The sequence below is a fragment of the Diorhabda carinulata genome, chromosome X (genome assembly GCF_026250575.1).
Source record: "Diorhabda carinulata isolate Delta chromosome X, icDioCari1.1, whole genome shotgun sequence".
NCBI lineage: Eukaryota > Metazoa > Arthropoda > Insecta > Coleoptera > Chrysomelidae > Diorhabda > Diorhabda carinulata.
Genome location: NC_079472.1, coordinates 29,145,576 through 29,170,325, shown reverse-complemented (window position 1 = coordinate 29,170,325; position 24,750 = coordinate 29,145,576). Strand labels below are relative to the sequence as shown.

The 24,750-nt window shown below is 32.5% G+C and overlaps 1 protein-coding gene across 3 annotated transcripts; it reads right to left on the bottom strand.

Moving 5' to 3' along the window:
- Nucleotides 1-1,800: 1,800 nt before the first annotated feature.
- On the bottom strand, nucleotides 1,801-17,047 carry LOC130901820 (trehalase-like). 3 transcript variants are annotated; one of them, XM_057813433.1, is made up of 4 exons: nucleotides 16,876-17,047; nucleotides 9,537-10,150; nucleotides 3,748-4,039; nucleotides 1,801-2,613 (listed from the first exon to the last, which is right to left on the bottom strand). In XM_057813433.1, exons 1-4 carry the CDS (start codon nucleotides 16,930-16,932, stop codon nucleotides 1,849-1,851), a joined length of 1,728 nt encoding a protein of 575 aa, XP_057669416.1. In that variant the 5' UTR covers nucleotides 16,933-17,047; the 3' UTR covers nucleotides 1,801-1,848. The 3 variants fall into 3 exon arrangements, with proteins under 3 accessions (XP_057669416.1, XP_057669417.1, XP_057669415.1); XM_057813434.1 differs by lacking the exon at nucleotides 16,876-17,047 and adding an exon at nucleotides 16,659-16,835; XM_057813432.1 differs by lacking the exon at nucleotides 16,876-17,047 and adding an exon at nucleotides 12,706-13,022.
- Nucleotides 17,048-24,750: the final 7,703 nt, after the last annotated feature.

Sequence of the window (24,750 nt, the reverse complement as noted above, 5' to 3'; positions counted from 1 at the left end):
ATGGAACTGGAATAGTAGTGCGCGGTCCCAGACAAAAACATATGCAATCAAGAAATGCGTCCAGTTAAATTTTGATAGAGATTAGCGCGAATAGTGTTAACAGAGCAGCTGTAAACTTCACTCTCACAAGGTTTGAGAATGTCTGGACAAGTTCAATGAGTTATCAAAAAGAATAAAGCGACTCTTTCGGGGTACACTGGAGTGGAGGGAAGTTTATTAGTAGACAGGCTTGTTAAAGTGGGAGCGGATAAACACTTCGTAGACCCTAAAACATTTTCTTTAAGCTACAGAAGTTGAGAAGGTTAAGTTAGGTTAGGTTGTATAAAATAGAGTATGAAAATTTTTGGCAACTAGAGCCATCCCACATGCTGAACCTACTGAAAGAGGAATTAATAAATCAGCTGTAAACATTGGAGCCATAGCGACAAAAAGAAGTGTGAGAATGTGTGATAAGTAAAATATGAATTTAAACTATCACTTTACGAAAACCTCAAAAAAATATACAACTATATCTGTGTGAAAATAAGATATCAATTGTTTTGTCAACCACTCGCTCCAGATACTAGTGTTACGCGCGCCGACTGCCTATGGCGCATTGATAAATGCCTCCAAGGGCATTGCAGTGATTTCATTTGACCACTGACTTTCGCGGATGAAAGAACGTCGTTCTTAGTTCTGCTATTTTGTGATTTTTACCTTACGAAACAAGTTAGAAAAGAACAAAACAGTAATTTAGGTGATCTTTACCGTAAACTATATTTTGCATCATACAAAGCCTCTAATCATTCTATAAGAGGCAACAAGAAGTTTTACCTAAGTTTCGTCATTAACGAATTGCTGCTAAAGGTGCCAGAAAAGTCTTTGTGTGGATGATGACGATGATGCTGTAAGGTTGGATCAAAAAGATATTGACACAACTAATGTTTCTGACATTAACAACCCAAACGAAAACCAAGTAGCTGCTATGGCAGTTGTAAATAATTTAAAGGAGTGGATTCAATATTATTAAGTTAATATCTTGTTTTAATTTGTTAATTTCTTAATTAATATAATGAATCGTTTTTTCTCGACCTCCTGGACGGCCACCTATAAGGTGGTATAAAAGCTGGTCCTCAGCATCCCAACTACTCCTGGCGAACCCTTGATGAAAATACAGGACCTAGTCCTAACATAAGAAGATGAAAAATCGTTTTTTGTTCATTATTTGATGTTAATTCTATTAAAAATAATTTAAATAGAAATAAAACTGATTTCGGAACCGCTGTTTTCCTTCAATAATTTCTAAATGTAATTTGCAAAAGTTTTGACGTCACAGCTGTGACAAGGACGGGGGAGAAGAGCAAAAAAATCATGAAATTCGTGTGATGTAATTTATGGATGACCCCAGAGATCATTTGGGTTGCAGTGAATATGACACTATAAAAATAATTCATACATAGTAGCAGTAACTGATTCAACTTTGTACCAAAATACATGAGACATACAAGTTGAATTTGATGAAGTATTACTAATTGTCATAAAAACTCCTTCGCCATATTTTTGATCACATCTTGTATAGAAGTAGAATAACTAAAGTTTAATAACGTTATGTAGGTACTGAAAAATACCATAAAATTGGTTAACGTGACATAACTCGTAAGAGCTGGATATCTTTTTTACTTCTTATATGGATTTATGAGAAAATAGAGTTCTTAATAAAACATCATGTTATTTTTTAAATAATATCTTATTAACAAATAAATATATTGTGTATACTGTTTTATCAACCTTCCAAATACGTCATATTAAAACTAAGATGACTTAATCTTATTTTAAAATAGGATACAAAATTACCGATTATCTTTAGAGTTACTGTTTCATAAATAATCGTTGTATCATAGAGAACGCTACACCATTACTCCATCCAAATCCAGATTGAACTGTATATTCGCCACCACCACCATATCGCCCAAGAGTAACTGCATCATACTTTTCGAACATTTCGCCCGTTTTATTCATCCCTACCATAAAAGTTTTCAATATTTTGTTAGCTATTGAATGGGCGACCAATTTAGCTTCTTTATTGTCGGTATAATCTAAACCCAAAACAACCATTTCCTGTAACGGAGGCCAAACATTCGGCAAATCCCATTGTTGACTACTCTCTATTAAGGAAGTTGGAACTCCACCAGGATAAGTATCTGCTTTTAGAGAAATGAGATATTCAACTGCTTTAGAACCGTAGGAGTCGCGCTGTGAAATGTTATAGGATTTTGCCCAAAGGGGAGCAAAATTACTGGGATAAAATCCTTTTCTATGTTTGCTAGTTTCTAAATCCCAATCATACCAAATACCGTCGGAAAAGTTGTAGAAAACTTCTTGAATAGAATTTCTCCACGTCATTTCCTTTTGGTTATATTCCAAATTCTTTGTTTCATTATTTAAAATTTTATAAAACCTTGAAAGTTGTCCAAAAGCTGCACACATAAATGAATTTAAATCTACTGGTACTATTTTGGTTGTAGCTATATTAGTTAGTTGAGTCGTTCTATTTCCATCTTGGTCTTTAAACCATCTTGTTGAAAAGTCCCAACCGGACTCAGCAGCACTTCTTAGATCTCTATAGCACTGTGCCTAAAATCAATCAGAAAAAATTTATAAACTAATACGTTTTGCTATGTTTTAAAAACTACAGTTAGCATCTTAAGATTCAAAAGCTATGCACATAAAATAATATAGAAGCACTGGATAAGTTTCTTCATGGAATAAATAGAAGCACAGTTATTGCGACTTCTCTGTGCCCAACTTCTAGTTTTGCCTATAGTTACATGTACCTTTCAATTCTCTGACAGTAAACACTTCCGCTATACAAATCCCCATTAATTTTTGCTAGTATTAGTGCACATATCAAAATCATTTAGGAATAGTGGCGTAAGGGGAACTAATCTAGACGTGGGGAAAAACGCAACAGAGAGGTCCCTGTTCTATAACCATAACACCAAACAAACTTTGACACCTACTCATAATAGTGAAAAAATATAAATGTGCGTTGAGAGAATATTGGAAAGCTGAAAAGCGTATAGATTTGAAAATAGGTTTTATATAAGTCTTCTAGTAAGAATTTGTAATGAATTTTTGTTGTTGAATCAGCTTCGATTGAGAGTATTTCTGAACCAGATAGTTAATCTTATATTGTTTCTTCAGTAGTTTTTAACAATTTTTAAATTGAAAACTTTTCTTTGGAATGGAACAAGATCGGGAAATCCCCAGTTCATAGAAAACCTTTTTTATAAACGATTCAGTCACTCAAATCACACGCGTCAAGTTTTAATAAGTGAAAGGTACCATGTCGTTATGCAGATTGACACGAGGAGTTATATTTTGTATTATTTATTTCAGATTTAGGGAAAACTGTATTTTTTGTATTATACCAATACCAATATATACCATCTAAAATTAACAGGCCTCTCAAGTGCAAGATCGTGTGCGAGGGCTCGTCTAGCTATGCCACTGTTTAGATACTAAATCAATTACTGCTTTATCTTTGTATAATAAGATGATTTTTATTTTTTTAATCAACATATTAAAAGCAAATCATCCAGGATTCGAATTGACTATAAAAGAACTGTACGGTAGGAAGAAAAATCTGGCTAAAACAGAAATTAAAGAAAGCTCTTAATATTAAAAAACAATTGAGAATATTCTGAAAGCTTCAAATTTTGTATTTGTTAAGTTTAATTGAAACGATAATATTATAATTGAACTCACTTTATCTGTGAAAGAACTACAAGTATTAATGTCCTCTGCATAAGATTCTGGTCTCGGAGTTTGATATTTAACAGCATATTGAACGAATTCGTGTTTCGTTTTGCCCTTTTGTACATAAACAAATCTATTTTCTAACCACCAATTCAATTCTTGTTCAAGTGTATCAACGTGTGTCTTCAAAAATGCTGTATCATTTGTAGCGTCTAAGTAAACTCCTACCAGTAATGACAGAAGAGGCGGTTGCGATCGGTTTAAGTAATATACACGGCTTCCATTTGGAACGAATCCATATCTAGTAAGAGAAAAAATAGTTAATTGAAGAAACCAAACGTTTAATATGTAATAAAGTATTAACGAGACCGGAATTGTGTACATTGAAGTCGTGTCTATGACTATTAGGAAACTTGATCACTTCTACATAATTAAATATTATAGTCCAAGAGCTACCTATAAAAAATGCATGTCATAAAGTACATGAAAGGTTAGTGCATAACTTTGCGGCCTAAAAGTGACACATTATCTGCCGGATCAGATCGGTTTCGTTTGAAAATGCCAGCTGCGTAAACTTTGTGGAAATTCGAGGAAAAAAAGAAATAAGGTACACACATGATTATTTTCTCCAAACGTTATTTGAGTCGTAAGTATCAGCGGCAAACCATTGGCAGACGTTTTTTCTGCACTCAAGTCTTCGGCAGACGTGAACAAAGTTGATCGGAAAACTCTCCTGAAAAATTAAATAAGGTACACGTGAGATACTTTTTCTATTTCTTTCTTAGGTCATCAACAGCAGCGGGAAATTTATGGCAGACGTTTCTCTGTAGCCGAGTCCTCGGCAGACATGAAAATGGTTCGTCGGAAAACTCACCTCACACATGTCTCGAGATTTTGTTTTGCATCTCATCAGAAGCTAATAATAACTAGAAGAGAAACAGCAGTGACAGACGTTTGACGGATCCCCAAGTACCTGGTTGTCGGAAAAGAAAATTGCTTTTCTCTCCCAGTTAGTGTTTTTGGTTAGTTCTTACTGTTTGATATTTACACTAATATGATCATTATGCGCATTTTGGCAAGATATCCCAAATTAAAAAAAAATTATTGCAATACGATGAATAGACGAGTAGAAAATATATTATTCGTATTTACGTAAAGGATTTACGTAAATTGTTTATTCTCTTACTCATAAACTGAAAAAATTGTGACAAAATATAAACTTTTTTCTTAATCGCATAATATTTTTACTATACATATAATCATTAAAATCATTTTTGGGTGTTGCGGCATCTCACTCAACAATAATGGGCAGATGTTTAGTTTGTGAATTACAAATGAATCGCGCGCAAATGTCTAACTGTGCAGCCTCTACCTGAGATGGGTAGTAATGAGCCAAGGTGCTTCAAATGCTGGACACCGGAAAAAGAAGTATTTTCTACTTGCTTATTTATCGCATTGCGATAATTTTTTTTAATTTGGGGCATCTTGCAAAAATGCACGTAATGAGCATATTTATGAAAACTGTAAGAACTAACCAAGTACCCAAGTACAGTACACTAACTGAGCGAGGAAAGCAGTTTTCTTTTTCTACAACCAGGGACTTTGGGACCAGGAAAACATATATCATTGCTTTTTATCTGCTAGTTATGACCTACAGATGGGATGAGAAAAAGAATTTTGCCTGTGGCATTTTTACTTATGGAATTTTCAAGGTGAGTTTTCCGACGATCCATTTTCACGTCTGCCGAGGACTCGGCTACATAGAAAACGTCTGCCATAATTTTCCCCCTGCTGTTGATGACATAAGAAAGAAATAGAATAAAGGATCTCACGTGTACCTTATCTAATTTTTCAGGAGAGATTTGCGATCACCTTTTTCATGTCTGCCGAAGACTTGAGTGCAGAAAAAACGTCTGCCAATGGTTTGCCGCTGATACTTACGATTCAAATAACGTTTAGAGAAAATAATCTTGTGTGTACCTTATTTTTTTATTTCCTCGTATTTCCATGAAGTTCACGCGGCTTGCATTTTCAAACAGAACCGATCTGATCCGGTAGACGAAAGTTCCATAATGTGTCACCTTTAGGCCGTGAAGTTATGCACTAATCTTTCATGTACTTTATGACATGCATTTTTTATAGGTATGGAGTATTAGGTATGTTTACAATTTCGATTCAAATAGAAAGCCAAATACCAGAAGAGCATATACAGCATTGTATGTTTTTTGAGCTTCATAATGTAGTAAAGCAACAGCTGTGTCCAAAAATATTTATCCAAGTGAATTAGACGTTTGCTAATGCTAAAGATAGTTGTCTAAGTTCATATCTCTCTGATTCCTATCGATCAGGAAGACCAATACCATTAGACTACAACGTGGTAAGGGCAGATAAGGTCGAACATCCAAAAACTTTTGCAGCATTGGAAAAATCAGCAGAACAGATGTCTGTGTCTCCCATAATCTGTCCGATGCATCGTACTGCTTCAACGGCACCATACAGAACCGTTTTTTATTACATGATCACAAAAAAATGAGTCCTACATGATAATCCAAGGCACAAGAAGCAGAGGCACATCCTAGAAAAGAGCTTTTGTGTTTGGTGGAGTATACGCGACCTTGGTCATTTTGAAGTTCTAAAACTTGTACAAACCGTTGATGCAGATCTGTATTGTATTATTATGAACAATGGGAACAGTATCCATTAATTGTCAATAGAAAAAGTGCTTTTCTATAACAAGACCATGGAAAATCGCACTGCGTAAGAACGAAACTTGTAGCAAATTAATGAATTATGGTGGGAGTAACTCCTTCACCCACTATACTCGTTCGATATCGCACCCTCGGATTTTCATTTATTCTGACATTTTCTTATTTGCAACAAAAATTGTAAGATGTTCACAATGATATCTCGAGATATTTTACTCAGAAACCAATTAATTTTTATCGGTCTATCATTGAAAATATGCACGTTAGATGACAAAATGTTGATTCCATTTGATCAAAAAGAAAAACTTGTTAAAAATCTATTCATTTGATTTAATTCAATAAAGAGACAATACTTTTCTGTCCCTCTGTATATAAACATTAAATTGCTTCTATTTGCTTTAAATGAACTTTGGCACAAATTGAACAGCTTGAGAACAATTGAGTTATGTGACAAAAATGTACAGTCCTCGCCGTTTTTGAATATAAATTGATCCCCATTACAAATAGAGATAATTGAAAATGTAGGGCCGTTTTTTTTAACCTCCGATCGCTCCGTGCAGACGCTACGCGGGCAGAAGAAAGCGGGCATGTGCTATGCAAAGCTCTCACACTACACGCTCCATCATTGTTGACATTCAGGCTTCAGTCGGCATTGTGCTACAGCCACGTAAACATGTCTGCCATTATTGATGCTCCCGCCAAATGTGAATTGAGAAGTGTGATTCGTTTTCTACAGGCTGAAGGCCATAGTGCTGCAGAAATCCATCGGAAAATGAGTCGTGTGTATGGGGAAAACTTCATGAGTGATGGTGTTGTGCGTGAATGGTGTCGAAAGTTTAAAGATGGCCGTAATGATGTGCATAATGAAGGGGGCCAAGGACGCAAATCTGTCGTTTCAGATGACCTGGTTCGACGAGTTGACAGAATGGTTAAAGAAAACTGCAGATTCACCATTACTGCTTTGTCTACGGAATTTCCAGAAGTTTCAAGGTCTGTTTTGTACTCTATTGTTACTGAACGGTTAGGATACATTGGCGGCAACTTTCTTTAAAGACGGTATTGAAAAGCTTGTCCACAGTTATGAGAAATGTCTCAATCTCTTCGGTGATTATGTCGAAAAGTAACCGTAAGTGTACCAATATTTTGGTAATAAAATTAATTGTTTTAATGAACTTGTCTTTTATTTTTAGCCTATTGGAAGTTTTATTGCACGAAATCAACTTAGTTTTACAAAATAAAATATATACATATTAAAGACATTCCCATCTTTCTTCTATTTGTTAGCTGTTTTTATCTTGATCTCTTATAAATTTCGGTCCGTATTTCTAACAAGAAATTGTTAAATTAATTGAAAAAGTTAGATTCATGTTAAGCTGAACTTTAAACTGCCGGTAACGTTTAAACCGAAGTTTATCGGTAACCGCTATCCTATAAAACGCAAAAAAAACGCAACTGTGGTTTACAGTGACGTTCAATACTTGGATCAATTTATTGATGCTTTAAGGCAAAAAATCCACTTGCAATAATCTTTCTCATATAACAGATACATTATTTTTCGTGCTAAAAATTTTTCCTGGGCTATGTCGATTTTCAATAAAATATTGTTTCGATTTTGGTATATGTTTCTTTATCTGTCACTAATTGGGTGTCTTTCTGTACCTAGGAATATGTTTAAAAAATACTTTTCTCAATTTTGTAATCGTCTGCATCTATGATTTAATTCATTTTGAAAACCAGTTTTATCAAGATTTACTCCAACAATTATATTTTTAATATTCTATTTAATTAAGTTGAAAATTTAGAAATATCATATAACTAAAAAATTTTATGACGTTCTTCTACACGTCAAAACCTAGGTACATGAAACCTTACTCAAAGTTGACCTAATTTTCCATGTAGCATTCGAAAATGTGATCAAATAGTGCGTTCAGCTTATAAAATATATGTACAACTACTTTTGGGACATCCTGTATTTTTTTGTAAATATTTTTAGATGGTAATCATAACTGTTGATCATGGGGCTATGAGAAAAAACTTTTGAAAAATGTCACCATTGGAGTAATAGGTCATGAAACATTAGAAATATTTCTATTTTAATTAATTTAGTTTTAATTAATTTTAAAGTTATATCCACTTTTCATATACTTACTTTAAGTAATATATTTCAGGTACTAAACTATGGGTGATCGAGAAACATCAGAAAAGGTAATAAAAACAAGTATAATGAAAATATCAAAAATTGTGGTCTCTATATATGAGGAAATAATGAAAAACAGTGAAATGCTGACAACAAAAATTGAAAACAAGAAGAATATTCAATAACAATTAGGCAATTGTAGAGGACCTAAATCTGATAAAAAGAACAAGAAAGAAAATACAAGCAATAAACAAAACTGCAAAGTTTGTGCCACTCGGGTACAAAATGTCACTTATAGTTTTAATTTTGAGATATTTGTTAGTAAAAATGAGTGACTAAAAAATTATGAGCTAAGAATTTTATTGATTACTGTAATTTAAATATTTAAACAAATAATGACCACCCGAAACAAAAAAGTGAAAAACCTTCATTATAAATTCCAAATTTAGAATTTTCTGCCATATTTTCCATGTAGAATTCGAAAATGTGATAAAATATATGATTTGTACAACTACTTTTGGTATATCCTGTATTGCTGGAAATATTTTTAAATGGTAGCCGTAATTGATGTTCATGGGGCTATGAGAAAAAACTTTTGAAAAATTTCAAAATTGAAGTAATATGTTTGACTCATCATGAAATATTTCCATTTCCTATCATATCTTGATTTTCCGACAGAAATTTTTGGAAAATTCAAGAATTACAAATATGTTGTATAAATTTTCATATATTTTCAATGCTTAAAAAATTTATGTTATGATTTTTCCTTTTTTTTGTATTCATTATTTATAAAACCTTTAAAATATTTATATTCCCTATCGTTTTTGGTTAAATTTTTAAAAAATATATAATATAATAATTATATATTTTAAAAATTTTATTTTTTATTATTATATTTAATGCATGGTAATTAAAGTTAGTTTTGTATGAAAGATTTGTTTATGGTCGTATCTTACCTTCTCACTAAGAAAAGTAAGTTTTCCAGCATTCCCTTTGCTGTTGTTTGCATTCCCGTGATAAGCAATCCTTTGACAATCCAATAAGAATCCCAGTAATAAATTTCTTTAAATCGTCCGCCCGGTATAATAAAACCATTTGGTATAGGAATCAGAGAATGTTGTCTTGGATTTTTTAAATTATTCATTTTCTTCGCTAGTTTAGGCCAAATGTTATACAATTTCTTAGCGAAATCTTTAACTTCAGGATTTGTGATATAATTTAAAAACCTAGGATTCTCTTCGAAATCAGAGGGTATCCAGGGAACTAGCTCACCTTCTGGAATAAAATTGTCCTTTACGAATTGAGTTATTTCATCTTTATTCGGATCATTATTTGTATTTGCTAATAACTCTTCAAAATTTTTGAGAGTAATATTTTCAGGATTCTTTTGAACTAAATCTACAAAAGTTTTTGAGTCACTGAAAATTCTTGCACTCTGAATCTTATCCAATAAACTTCCTTGACAGTAAACTTGACTTGAGCAAAGTTCGGTTAATATTGCAGTCCAACCGTTCTGACAGCCGAAAAGAGTTGCTACTAATGTGAATATAATCTTCATATTCAACGGCATCTGGAACAAAATGAAAAAAAGCGTAAGTATAGGAAATTTTTGAGAGATTTAATAAAATATTTTTAGATTAATTACCTAATTTTGAAAATTATAAGAAATATACGGAAAAGAGCAGTTGCCGGAAGATTGGTCAAAATCATTAATTTATTAAAAAAGGTGACAGGACAGTATGTGACAACGATAAAGGTATAGCACTCCTCGACACATTTTATACTGTTAGCACAAATAGGTTGAAGACGATTAGAAACTTTGCATATATATTAGGAAAATATCAGATAAATTTTTACTGATCAATTACCAATCGACAAAATTTTAAAGTTCAAAAGATATTCAAACCATGTGCTATGAATATAAAATGGAATTATATCCGCTTTTCATATGCTTACTTTTTAAGCAATATATTGCAGGAACTAAACTATGGATGATCGAGAAACATCAGAAAAAATAATAAAAACAAGTATAATGAAAATATCAAAAATTGTGGTCTCTATATACTGACAACAAAAATTGAAAAAAAAAAGAATATGCAATAACAATTGGGCAATCGTAGAGGACCTGAATTTGATAATAAGAATAAGAAAGGAATAGGAAAGCGATAAACAAAACTGCATAGTTTGGACACTCGGGTACAAAATTTCCCTTAAAGTTTTAACTTTGAGATATTTGTTAGTAAAAATGAGTGGCTAAAAAATTATGAGTAAATAATTTTATTGATTACTGTAATTTAAATATTGAACACCCGAAACAAAAAAGCAAAAAAGTTTTATTATAAATTCACAATTTTCTGGCAAATTTAGCTCTTGGATGAGCTTTTTAACATCCTACAATTATCGGCCAACATCTTTGGGATGCTCTGGAAGCACTTGTCCATCTGTGAATTTGGTAAGTTTGGGTAATAGGGCGGCAACTCCCAAATAAACAGAAATTTTCAAAGAATATTCATTATATTTGATTTTTTCCAGAAATAACTTCATGTTTTCCTAGGTTTTTCCATATTAGAAGCATCAATCAGAAGTATAGAACGAAATACGTTTCCATTATGCAGTAAAGTCAATAAATGAACGCCAATGAAATGAATTAAATTGATTTTCAAACTCTTCATCATCCCATGTACATCATTACAATATAAAGTATCCATTTCAATACGAGTGTCCATTTTAAGAATAGTATGACCTGGAGAGTTCGTCACGATATTTTAGTTTTAACTCTATTCTATTAAACGAGATCCTAAGATTTCTAATTGCTTTGTTGACAAATTCAAGTCGCAACCAAGTCGTTTACGACTTCTTGTCTTACCAAATGTGCCTTGTTTGATATATTTTCTTTAAACTTAGATTCGTGGTCATCATTGGCTAGTAATTCGCTACAAATGGATGTAACTGGTATGGGTTAATTGTTACTGTACTCTTAGTTGACTCTAAATTTGAGTAACTCAATGTGAGATATTTTTTAGAATTAATATCTCTTATATCGGTAAGACAAAAATAGCGAAAAGTGATATTTTGGTTCGGTCCAAATGATGTGTACAGCAACCGACAAAGAGCCCTTTCTTCCAATCACTCAAATTCTTAACACAAATATGAGTAGCCCAATATTTGTTTCAATAAGCCACAGGGAAACCAAAATACTGACGATAACTCTACATCACAGCTTTCTTTGTTTGCTGAAAGTTAATTTCCCACAAATATAATAAAAAAAGACAGTTTCTGGCATATTCACACAATCACAGCAATCACTTATAAATAACTAAACGTATACTAATACGAAAACAATTAATTTATTGACTATTTATTCGAATTTGCTGTTTAAGAATGAGTCTACGTGGCAAAAATAATATTAACCATTTAAGTTCGTGTGGCATGACTAGTGTTGACTAGTGTAATTAATTAATTGAAACTAATTATATATTGATGAGACAAACCCCAGAAGACGTAAAACAATGAACAATGGTGGCAACTTTGACTTCAAATCAATTTTTGTGATTACAACTGTTGCTGAATGTATTTCGCTTAAAATTTAGCGATAATATTGATTAATAGCCTGATATTTGAATAAATCTTTTATAAAATAATGCATCAATCAAATGAATTGCAAATGATGATAGATACCGATGAACGAGTTATTCTAATTTAATTCTAGAGTCAGTACAAGGCGTCAACTTTAAAAACTATTCATTCGAAATTTTTGAGGGTGAACAAAGAGATCGATATAAAATCATTTGTGAAAGTGAATTCATGAAGATAATTAGCAAAAATGAATGTAGGCCAAGAAGGCATATGTATTCAGGGAGACAAAGTTTTCTATTGAAGTCGAGAACATAATATTTTTATTTTTGAAAGTGGTATATTTGGCTCTTATAGAAGATAAGAATGTGCGATTAACTTTACCTGACATCAAGGAAAAAAGTAGCGTATTACTTTATTACAATTATTATCTGACCTTTTATGATCGACTTATGACTGTTGTCGACAGTGATGGGATTAGTTATTTGCCTTTGGTAAAACAGATTCATAATTCCGCCCCCAAAATATAAAGTACAAACCGAGTTTTCTTACACTATGATAAACGGAAGTGCACCAATAAAGTGGTTGATATTCATACATGTGGATCATGACCCTTGAATTTGACGATCCTGAGAAAATACATGTGACATCTGCTACCATCATTGCATCATAATAAATCAAATCCAACAACAAGCAGGATGAAACTGGCTGCTGTGGCATCTGGTTACGTTGAATAGAGTATTAGCAATAAGAAGAATGTTTCAAATTTCATTTCTTTTGACTTGACTATACTTTCCATGTTCTTTTAAAATATGTGAATGCGGATTTTGAAACATTTGTTAGTAATTTTATTTGACGTTACATGGTATCTACCCTGTCAGATTAATTAATAAAAAGTTGACATTAGGAACAGACGTTTCCCGGAGTTGTTGATTTTAAAATAAAAATTTCAAAACTCGTGCGGTAGATGTACAGCCGCAATGTTGTTTTAGTTAACAAAATAAGTAACCAATAAAAAACTGACTTTTTCGACTGAACCATGACAAGAAACTAGCAGGATTACAAGATTACTTGTTTGTATCAAATAAACCAAAATTGCGGTACTGTTGAATATAAATTTCATTATAAAATTAGACAATAGACATTAAGAAATGATAATAGTTACGTTGTATAGATGAGCGTTTAGGATTGGTGACTTGGTTTAATCATTTCGGTTTTTCGATGGGTCCAATAATGTCTGTTGCGACAGTAATCATCCTTATAAGTTTTTCAAAAAGCCTCAAAATTGCAATAAATCGCTTCGGAATAGCTTCGAACCAAATAATTGGATCTTTATCGCCTCTAAACACGCTGAAATCGAAGCTGTTTTTGGCCTTCTATGAAAATGGAGGATAAGAATTTCTTGAGAAGAGCTTGAACAGACACTTGACAGTTATTCTTAAAAACCAGGCTTTCAAATATGAAGCGAGAACTATTAGAAGGAAGAAGCTGTTAAAAAGATTTGGAATCTTTCCGCGAAGCTTCTGCAGAAAAAGTATTTCTTAAATTTTAATCAGAAAATAGACCTATTTAAAGACAGTTTTTGTGGATGTTAGAAACGCACGTGCCGCCAAAAGAAGAGAGCTACAAAGGCATGTAGGGAAAAGAAAATCAAAGTGATGAGAAAGATTAAGTATGGAAATCTATGATGGAATCTCACCGAATAAGTTACAAATATCTTCCGTCAAGCACGAGTGGCGTGAAAACGAAGTAACCTTATGCCTAGTAGAATTTATCGACATTTATTGTGAACTCACATGTCGTTCTGAATACAACACCCAAAATTGCACAAGGCGGAGAAACCGATTATCAAAACGAATCGATTAAAAAGCAGGATTTGAAGGAGACAAGAATTTGGTAAAAGAATTGCTCAATAGGTATTCATCATCTCAGTAAATAGACACGACTAGGTGTATAGAGAATTGGGATTGATATCAGAAAGGTAAAAATATTTGCTTTTCTGCTGTAACCAATTCAACAAAATCTGGAGTCAACTTACAAGAAGTTATCGAATTATAAGTAATTCTTCAACTGAGTTACTCCATCAACGAGCATCATCTTAACATTGTTGAAAAAATCGACAGACAGCAATATTATTACAATAGTGGTACGTTCAATATTAATTTAAAATAAATGATAAGGAAACAGAAATGAAAATAAGACAATCCCAACTGATTCTGGAATATAAGCTGCTGATTTACAAAGCTATATCAATATGGGTTTCCGGAAGACAGCTATGGAGTACTGTGAGTAATTTGAACATTAAAACGGTTCCACAACAAGATATCATGGTCCTTGGTACCTTCAAATTTCATCTGTGAAAACCAAAATCAGCCGTTATAGTGAAAGCTATAAAATCAGCAATAGTGCCCATAGTAACGTGCGTGAGCGTGAATTATTCAACTGAATCGTTCTAATCTATGGACATGGACCTAACTAGGAGATTCAACTAAGAAAATACTTGTGACTAGTTATTTATTGTTCAACACTTGAACAGAAAAAAAAATTATCTATTATTTTCGATAATTCGTATATATATATATCGTATCGAATACTTAATATGTAATATTTAAATAACAATTATATAAGAATAATTTTTGATACAATCCTTTCTTTCATTAAAAAGGTAAAAGGTAAACATGTCTCAAGAATAGATAGAAAACTGAAAAATATTTGGGGTTTGCTCAATAAAAAATTTTACACATATTTCACGATTTTGTCGCAACTACTGGTATTATGGTAATGAAATTTTGTACAAATATGTTTTGGAAGCTAATACTTCCAATGAATTTGTTTTTATGTCTAACTTTCATAGAGGGCGCTAGTTACACGTTTCGTTTTCGGAATATTCCGATTTGAAAATTTTGAAGTAATGATAAATGTATTAATTGAACAAAAAAATACAAAGTGAAAATTAAAAAAAAAGAATAATAACATAAAATAGAATTCAATTAGGGTAGGTGTTCACGAAACAAGACTCTTTTTTTCTAAATAATCCATTAATCTTCTAAACGGTTGGGAGTCAGCTACGTGGTCATTAAATTGATGTTGAATTCTGCCTTTCAATTCTTGAGATGAATTTGTCCCAAATATTTTTTAGTTTACTATCTGTCTAGAGATGAGATCACCTTCTTTAAAAACTTCTTGTTTCTTAAAACTTTTGATATATTAAGGCATCTAAATGTTCTTGATTTTAGGTCACTTCTGTTTTAAAATTAATTTTCTTAATTTTTGGAAAATAAAATTTAAAGTTTCGACTTTTCTTTAAGTCTTTATCAAAATATGATAAAGACTTAAACAATATATAAGTAAAATGAAATAAAGGATAAAAAGATTGTTCAATTAAAGCAAATTGATTTACATTTGATCAGATGATAAAGACCGAAATAAGGTGAAAATGCCCAAAATATTTTCTTAGTAAGAGGAACCTAAAATAATGTATATAAGATTGTATTTATTATTAGTAAAAATAACTGAAAGCAAGATTTTATCTTCTAGTTTCATAATCATTAATTGAGATCAAACTATTCCTTCCTTTTTTCTTTGGTGGAAATTTGGAAATTTTGCACTCCAATTAAAATTATTGCTTTATTCTGGGAGAGGGTCTCTTGGTTTTTTTATTATTTGCATAAGAATATTGACTACGAACTCGCTGTGAAATTACATAACTGTTTGGACTATTTACTTTGAGCAAGACTTGCAAAAGTATGCTTTATATAAATGTATCATTTTGGATGGCATTACTTTTTTGAGCATGATAGATAGGTATGCTTTTTTAAGCGTGTACACTTAGAAACGCGAACCTCTACCTATCTACTCCACGTTCAGAATTAGTTAAGGGCTTAATATTTTACACTGCAAAAAATGTACAATCACTTGCCAATTGAAATCGTATTGATATCATCGTTTTCCGCATTCCGCAATAATTTGAGGGCACATTTACCGGGAAGTGCCTTCTACTCTGTAAACGGCTTCTATTCTAATAATATGTAATTCCGGATATGCTGCATACTGGCTTAAGTTTGCTGTAGACTTATATACTAATTATTACCTGTTACTATTACATATAATTTTGCTATTCATTGTGGTTTTCTTCTGTATATTGGAATTATTTTATTTTTATCTTTATTTAGTTATTGTTATGTTTCTTTTTTAGTTTTTACAAGCTTTTGTTTACAAATTGTAACATATTTTGACAATAAAGCATTTCTCTCTCTCTTTTAATTTCCATTTAATATTACTAGCAATTTTTTTTATTTTTTTTTTTTGTTCGACTCAATTAAACTTATTAAGACAGAGAAAATACGACAACTATGATTCAAAAACAGATATTCACAACAAAATTTACCTCATGAAAAATATAAATGCTATATAACTATTTCATCCACATAACACAAATAGTGATAATTAAATACAAATCTATTAATGACTACATTTTACTTAAATGATGCAGATTGGTAACTTACCGAAAATAATATCAAATAATTACTGAAACAATTACATTTATATCACTAATTTATAAACCGTATTGTACGTTTAACATTTGGAGGACATAAAAGTAAATATTTGTATACCAGGGTATTGTGATTAGGTTTACAACAACGATAATAGTTTGTGTGTTTGTAATTTTGTTTGCGAAATTTATCAGGGATATAGAAAAAGTTAGCTAGGAACAATGTTTACCTCAGACGAAAAAAAAAATATAATAAAAACACTTATGAATATAAAACACAGTAACATAGATAACTACATGGAGTATAGGGTTATCCACAAAATCGAAATAGACCAGACTAGCTGGCGGCACGGTAAGCGTAGATTGTTGTGTACCTAAAGTCACGCTTCCTCCCGGTCACTGGTCGTCGACGACTATGACCGAATAGCAACGACTAATTCACAAAGAAACTAGTACTGCTTTTTAAACGCGACTGTTTTCCTAGGATTTTCTAGTAACTGCCACTAATTTCTTTCCTCTTTTCGCCAAAGAGTGATGGCTCTAGAGAGACATGTCTTCACTGATGAAGTTATTGGTTTCGTTCCATGGTTGCATGAATTAATCGTGAGATCAACGTATATGAGCTCCAATATTCTATAATACTAACAAAGTGAAATTATAAAAAATCATATTAATTTTATTTTATCCTCAATGAACTGTTATTTCACTGAAATTGACTAGAATCGTTCCATTTTAATTTTAAACATCGGTAAAATGTACTCAAAAGTAACCTGATCCTAAAAGATGATGTCGATTTGATTTCAATTGGCAAGTGATTGTGCATATCTAACAACTCTCTCAAATTGAGTCGCACTACCCATACCTCAAAAGGGAATGGCATATCGGAGATGCGACTCAATAAGGGCATAATAGTTTGTTAAGGAGGTGCATAAGCTCAATTTTTTGGAAACTGATCTCAGCGCAAAACAGGAGGAACTTAATTTTTTAGATAAGGCGGCAATATGTAACTCCTAATTCAAGGAATTGTCCACAACAAGCCCTAAGAATTTTACAGATTCAACGACGTCAATGGTGGGTTGTGTAATTAAAAATGCTGTAATTTATTTTTATATGATAAACTTTGGTTCTAGAAACGTTGAGACAGAGAAGATTAAAATCGCACCATGATTTAAGGGTGATTAGGTCACTAAATATGGTCCTATGACGTGCCGTGAGATCAGGTTTGCTCCAAGAGAAACTAGTGTCGTCTGCAAATAAACATATTTTACCACTGATGTATAGCTAGGCGATGTCGTTATAAACAGAAGAAACAAAATAGGGCCTAGTACTGAGCCTTGGAGCACTCCATATTCTATTGGCTTTGTGATCCTAAATAACGTGTGAAGGTGTGCAATTGGGCGATAATTCGATGCTTTATCCCCTCTTTTATGCAGAGGTATAATTATAGACGTCTTAAGGCAATTGGGAAAAGTGCCATTTTGAAATTAAACTTTAATTAAAATGGTGACGATATTTAATGTGCACTCGGGCAGACTCGAAAACATTTTTAATGTAAATCCATCAGTTCGAGATGAGTATTTATTTTTGATGTCATTAATTGTACTGGGAAGCTCTGCTAAAACTAAGGGCACGAAGAAGAAACTGTAAGTTAGGATTAGCACCAGGGAGATATGAAAGCGGATCATGAGATCTAGTACAGGAATTTCAGCAAAGTAGAATATCCCAACGCATCTGGCTGGCCCACTAGGACTCACTAAAAGAGGTGGCGTATGCTTGAACAGAAAAAACTACCGGTAGTGTGGGCGGCCTGTGACGAAAATTCCATTTAGAATTGAAAATAATACATATTCTATGAAATCTTGATCCGACAGTGAGCAACTGGACAAATATATGATGAAATTCGCTGTTTTTAACCCTCTTCATATTTAACGCATCGCCTTCTTTTCTTCTTTTTCAGTCTCAGCATACGTTCCGTGTAGCTTGGGATAATCGTGAATTTCAGGTATTTTTTAATGTCATTAACAAAATAAACAAACAACATATCGTCATAATATTTAAAAAACTCAAATTGTGTTAAAAAAATAACAGTTTTTTCAATAACTATAAAATTTTCACAAAAATTATTACTAACATATTTTAAAAAATGCTGGATGATGTATAACCACGATAACCAGCTGGCTTCAGTGCCATGGACGAAATTCAAACGCTTAGAGAAATAATCAAAAATACAAGCTACCATTAGCACTAGCATTAATGGGTTTTTAGAATGCATTCAACTTGATTTATTCCTGAGCAATAATGAAAGCCCTCAACCACCAAGGTGTCGTTAGCCTTTGTCATACAATTCTACTCGCGATAAAATAAAATTTTTTAAAATTTGCAAATCTTAAGTAGTGGTCGCAATGTTGATAGAAAATTGAAAGTAACTGGCATCGACATATTTATTCATACCGCCAACCAGTAGCTCAATCACGGAAGTAATAGGCTACCCAACCAAATCACATTTCATACGTTTTATACTTTAAATCAATATGAAATTTTTTTGACATCTTGATTTTGCAATATTTAATTAAAATTATTTTTTAATAAATAATTACAAAGAGTGTCTTATAAGTAATGTCGGCTTTCATGAGTAAAAATTCCTACACTTCAATTTAAACATGTCGTAAATTGATAAGATATTCTCTAATTCTATGAGATCTGCAAAAGTTGTCGATTAGTCGAATGTTTGGAAAGCTTAGACTTCTAGACCTCTATTTGTCCAAATTATCGCCGTTTTGATCAATGCATTTTTGCATGCGGTACACTATCTTCTTTACGCCGCGCTGTGAAGATAGATGGAAACAAAACCTTGTATTAAGGTATGAAAGAATCGACAAATTGTCTTTGTGAATGCCGCTATTTTTCGAAAAAAAAATACTCCAAGCTGCTGAAGACAGTGTCTTCTTCTGTCAATTTCCATTATTATACGCGCGTACAGGTTTCGACTTGTCAATGGGGCGACACTTGTGGCTGCGAGGGAGTTTTTTGTTTTGACACTGAGAGAAAAGATTTTCGAGTACATAAAAAGAAAGTATTTCTCAATACGTAGTTGGAAATAATATTGTATATATATGATTACGCATCGATTACATGTTTATTTGATTGTTTAAAAGATTTTTTCCTCTCCTTGTGTTTAGTTAAAAAAACGTTTTCATTAGTTTGCAATTTCCAAATATGGATAGTCCGTTGGGTCTAAATATGGACTATTCCATATTTGGATACCAAAATTTCTTCGGTATAAATTCAAATTTAATTTTTGGTTTTAGAATAGCATCTACGAGTTTGAAATAACAACGAAAAATTATGGATCACAGATCACATGACAGAAGCTATACGAATGGTTAGAGAGAGAAAATATTTAATTTTTTTAAAAGCAGCAAAACACTTTGATGTACCAAGAACCACATCGTTTCGATTGTATTAGAAAAATGAGCTATCTCCAGAAGAAGCTACAACCACTAAATTGGGAAGAACATCTGTTTTAGGTGATCACCTCGAAAATATCCTAGTAGAATATACTTTAAAGATGAAGAGCAAGTTTCACGGCTTGATGATGTTCGCCGAATGGGGAACATGTTGACTAAACGCAATCATTTGAAGATTCCTTTCGGTGACTCCGGAATGGCTTGAAAAAAGTGGCTAAAGTTATTTTTAAAGCATTAGAAGCAAAAATTTTCGTTGAGGAGACCCCTGGCACGTCTTTTATAAGAAATTTTTGTTCCAGTAAAGAAAAAGTACACGCTTTTTTCGATCGTCTTGAAGAAATCTACACTAAAGGCAATTGTACTCCGAATCGCATATATAACGTTGAAGATTCAGGCTGATATTGGTTCAAAGCCAGATACCCCAAGTTATCGGTCACAAAGGAAAACGACAACCAGCTTCACTTACTTCGTCTGAAAGAGGCTCATTAATGATTATAGTTATGAACGTTACTGACAATTTTGTGCCTGATTACATCATTTTTCTCGGGAAAAATATGAGCAAACAGCTAATGAGAGGCAGTCCTTCAGGTGCCGTAGGTGTGTCACATCCATCAGGGTATATACAAATTCACATATTTACAGATTGGTTTAGGCATTTTATCAAACATACCAACCCGACCCCAGAATCGAAAGTTTTAGTGATTTTAGATGGTTATTATTCACACATTCGAAAAATGACGTTATACTAGAAATTGCAGGGGAGAACAATGTTGAAATTATTTCTATAACTCCACACACAACCCACATACTTCAACCTTTAGATGAAACTTTTAAGGGACCATTGAAAACCGATTATAGTGAAGAAATACGTGGATAAGAAACAATTACAAGCTATCAAGTCCTTATGACATTGTTAAACTATTTGGCAGATCTTATTTGAAATCACAAATAGGGGAAATTGCAACAAATGGCTTTCGCGTTACACACCCTTGGCAATTAAATAAAAATATATTCAATGAGATCGACTGCATTGCTGCCCAACAAGATGCAGTTAAAACGGTTGCACCATCAATGCCACTCCAAGAAAATCAAGTTTTCAGTCAAAACATTCATCAAAAAACGATGCAAGACTTCCTGATAATAGTTTTTTTTTTTAAAGAAACTTCTTTCACACCAAGACAAGACACAGAATTTTATCCAAAGCAATCCAATTCCCGACTTGCTCCCAGTACTCTAAATCTGGTGTAGCTCTATGAAATTAGTCTAAGGTCAGATAAAAAAAAGGAAACTTTCTAATAGAGGAAGAAAGGCAACTACTGCTGAAATAAGGAAATCTTCTCAATATAAAAATCAACTCATTGACAGTAATAGAAAGAAGAATAAAAAAGGTTATCACTGCTAAAAATCAAGAAACACAAAGAAAAAAATAAAGTAAAACAGCAAAAAGAGGAAACCAAGTCTAATAATAGTCCCATTGATTCCAATGACGAAGAAGAAAACACTTTGATACAAACAGTGAGCCTGATGCCGCCATAGGACAGACAGGCTCTTGGTTCAGAAGATGCAGAGTAACAACCTGTTTTCACAAAATACTCGAGGAGACACATGGATCAAATGTCTCATGTGGGATTCTGTACCCATGTTGATTGCGCAGATAGCTGGATATGTGATTTTTGAAAATAACTTAAGTAACTTTTTAAAATTGACCAAAGTTACTGTAGTATCTCATAAAAGTAAAGGTTTATCATTTATAATTTTATAGTGATAATAAATAAGAATTAAAATATTTGATTTAGATTATTTTTTTTCTATAACACAAAAACAAAATGCTATTTCATGTTTGGTCACTTTCCTCTACGTCGCACATTTAGCTCAATTACTTTAAATTATAATTTTATGCAATTTTGATCTGATCGTTTGACCGAGACAATAAATGGTAGAGACCTAGAAAGTTTAATTATGATAATATGTAATTTTTATGGTTGATTAAATGGTTATACTGAAGGTTAGATAAAAAATGTGTTCTTGGTTATAATTTATTGTTTGAAAACTTGGGCGTCAACAAAATTTAATTCTATTATCTAATTCTAAATTCTCACGACTCAAACATGTCTTAACTTGTTGAGACTAGTCTCTAGTTCTATGAAGAGTAAAATTGCTTTAGTTTCTTCTCATAATTTTCTTTATGTTCATTGGCGATGCACAACGTTTTTATCATAGTATGGAGTGTGATGAATATGATTTTGTGTATTGTTAGAATAATATTGTATACAAAAGTTTGAAGCAACCATGGCAGCTAGGAAAATATGTGAAATTGAAGGGGAAGACACAGTTACGAAGCGAATAGCACTGCGTGGTTTAATCGTTTTAATAATGAAGATTTAACGCTTAAAGATCGTTCTTACATCTTACAAGATCTCGAATCCCTTGCATCTTCTAAAGATACCATATTTAAAATCATTAGTTAATATCTACAAAAGTTGTTGATGGGTACCACACGAATTAAACTTGCTTTGCTGAAAGTTGATCGTTTGGTTAGATGGGTTGTCACTTGCGATGAGAAATGGATTTATTTAAATGACCCCAACGTGAAAAATCAGTCAAAGGACACCAGAACTCGTCGCAAAGAGAAGTCGCTTCGAGCGGAAATTTTTGTTTATTATACTTCGAAATCTTTCTAAACGGTTGAGTTATCAATGCTGAGGTATAAAGAGGACAGCTGATGCGAATGTATGAGGTTTTATCGAAGAAATATTCAGGTTTAGTTAACCGAAAGTAGGTTCTCTTATAACAAGACTAAGCTAAACCACATGCTGCGAAAGTTACACGGAATAAGACCATATTCTTGTGTGAGAAAAAAATTTTAATTCAATGGATATGTTGAACATACAGAGAGCTAATATTTGCATCTAATCCCAATGAATGTTTTTATCAAGGCGTCAAACATTTTGTTGAACATCTTTTTGTATAATTATTTAACAAACAAAGTGAACATTCAAAACCGAGATTATTTATAAAACACATTCTAGTTCTGCTAAAGCCGTTACTATACGATGGGTCCAACTTTTGGGGCCGCATTGGTGTTCCAACGTACGCTAAACATTCACCTTCCAATATTGGATGAACTTTGAACGAAAGCTGGAACCTTACCTAAACTTACCTAAACAAATGAAAATGTGGCAAAAAGTGATTAACACCATGCAACAGATATAAACACACAAGAAGTGTGTGTAGTTGTACCACAAGTGTTGGTTCCAACATCGTTCCAATTTTGGGTACTCCTTTAACGCGGGTCAAAAAACCGACTTTCCATGGTCAACATAACCTTCGTCGAATGACATGCGCACTACAACCTCCCGATGCGTCCAATCATACGAGCGTCCAACGTTGGAAGCATTGAATGCATCGTGTGGTACCGGCTTAATGCAGGTACCTACTTAACTAGCATATACCGAATTTCAATTTATAGCTGTTAATAAAACGAAACCAGCAATAAGAGAAAATTATTTTCCTGAAGCCATGATAGATAAAATATTCTAAAAAGAATACAAACAATAGGACAGTTGTGAATCTATTTTAGTGAATATACTACCAAATATGTCACCAAAGCAATAAATCCAATATGATACTATTAACTAACGGTGTTATAATCCAACATGTATTAAATTATATAACAATGCTTTGGCAAAAATTCAATAATAGAGAATTGCTAAAATTTAGAATATACAAAAAATGATAATGTTATTAATTATAACAAAATCCTACGTAATGCGATTTCATATATATTTTTCAATATTTTGGATTCCTTGTACGTTTTTATATATAATAACTCCGTTTCGCCAGCAACGCAAAGTCAAGAAATGGCATTAGGTGGCATTAGGTGCCATTAGCCAAGTTTAAAATTAGGTGCTCTGTAATTTTCACAGTAACAGAATACTCAAATTTGCGGTGCTAAGAAAACGTGATGCTAGCAACGCAATGAAAATAATTACAATACATTGATTGTTGGATAAAAAAATTATTAGGCGCTGAAGAGTCAATATCGTGAAAGTTCCCAAATAATTAATAAACGTGTTAATTTTTGTTTATTTTTAATATATGTAATATATTCCTTATTATTAATGTTATTTCTCCTACTTTCATAACACCTAACCTATTACTTTTTCGTTAATGTTATTTCTCATACGGATCCTACTTTCATAATACCTCTTTTTCCCTATTATTACTATTTTCATACAACTTTTATATGTTATACCTCGGACGGCTTCTACTTTTAGAACACGTTGCTAGCATCACGTTTTCCTAGTACCGCAACTTTGAGTGTTCCGTTACTGTAAAAATTACAGAGCACCTAATTAGTACCTAATTTTGGCATTTTCTAAATGTAATTTTCAGACTTTGAGTTGCTGGCGAGACGGAGCTATATACAATTCATAATTGTGAGTTTGTATTAAAACAAATAATAGTAATTACAACTACATTTTTAAAAATTTAATAATAAAAGCATATATCGCCGTTTTCATGAATTGAAAATATCTAAAACTGCATATATGTAGATTTGGTTGCATAGCTTGTACACAAAGACTTGTCTTCGGCCTTGACGATTTGTTAGCATTGTCAATTGTCACCTTTCACCAT

What these genes read in the sequence shown, in the direction of transcription:
- LOC130901820 (XM_057813432.1), bottom strand. Translation starts at nt 12,873, where the DNA reads ATGCCACAGCAGCCAGTTTCATCCTGCTTGTTGTTGGATTTGATTTAT. An exon ending in GCACTTCCGTTTATCATAGT is followed by an intron (nt 10,151 to 12,705) that starts GTAAGAAAACTC and finishes ATTTTGTTCCAG; the next exon opens with ATGCCGTTGAATATGAAGAT. An exon ending in GTAGTTCTTTCACAGATAAA is followed by an intron (nt 2,614 to 3,747) that starts GTGAGTTCAATT and finishes GATTGATTTTAG; the next exon opens with GCACAGTGCTATAGAGATCT.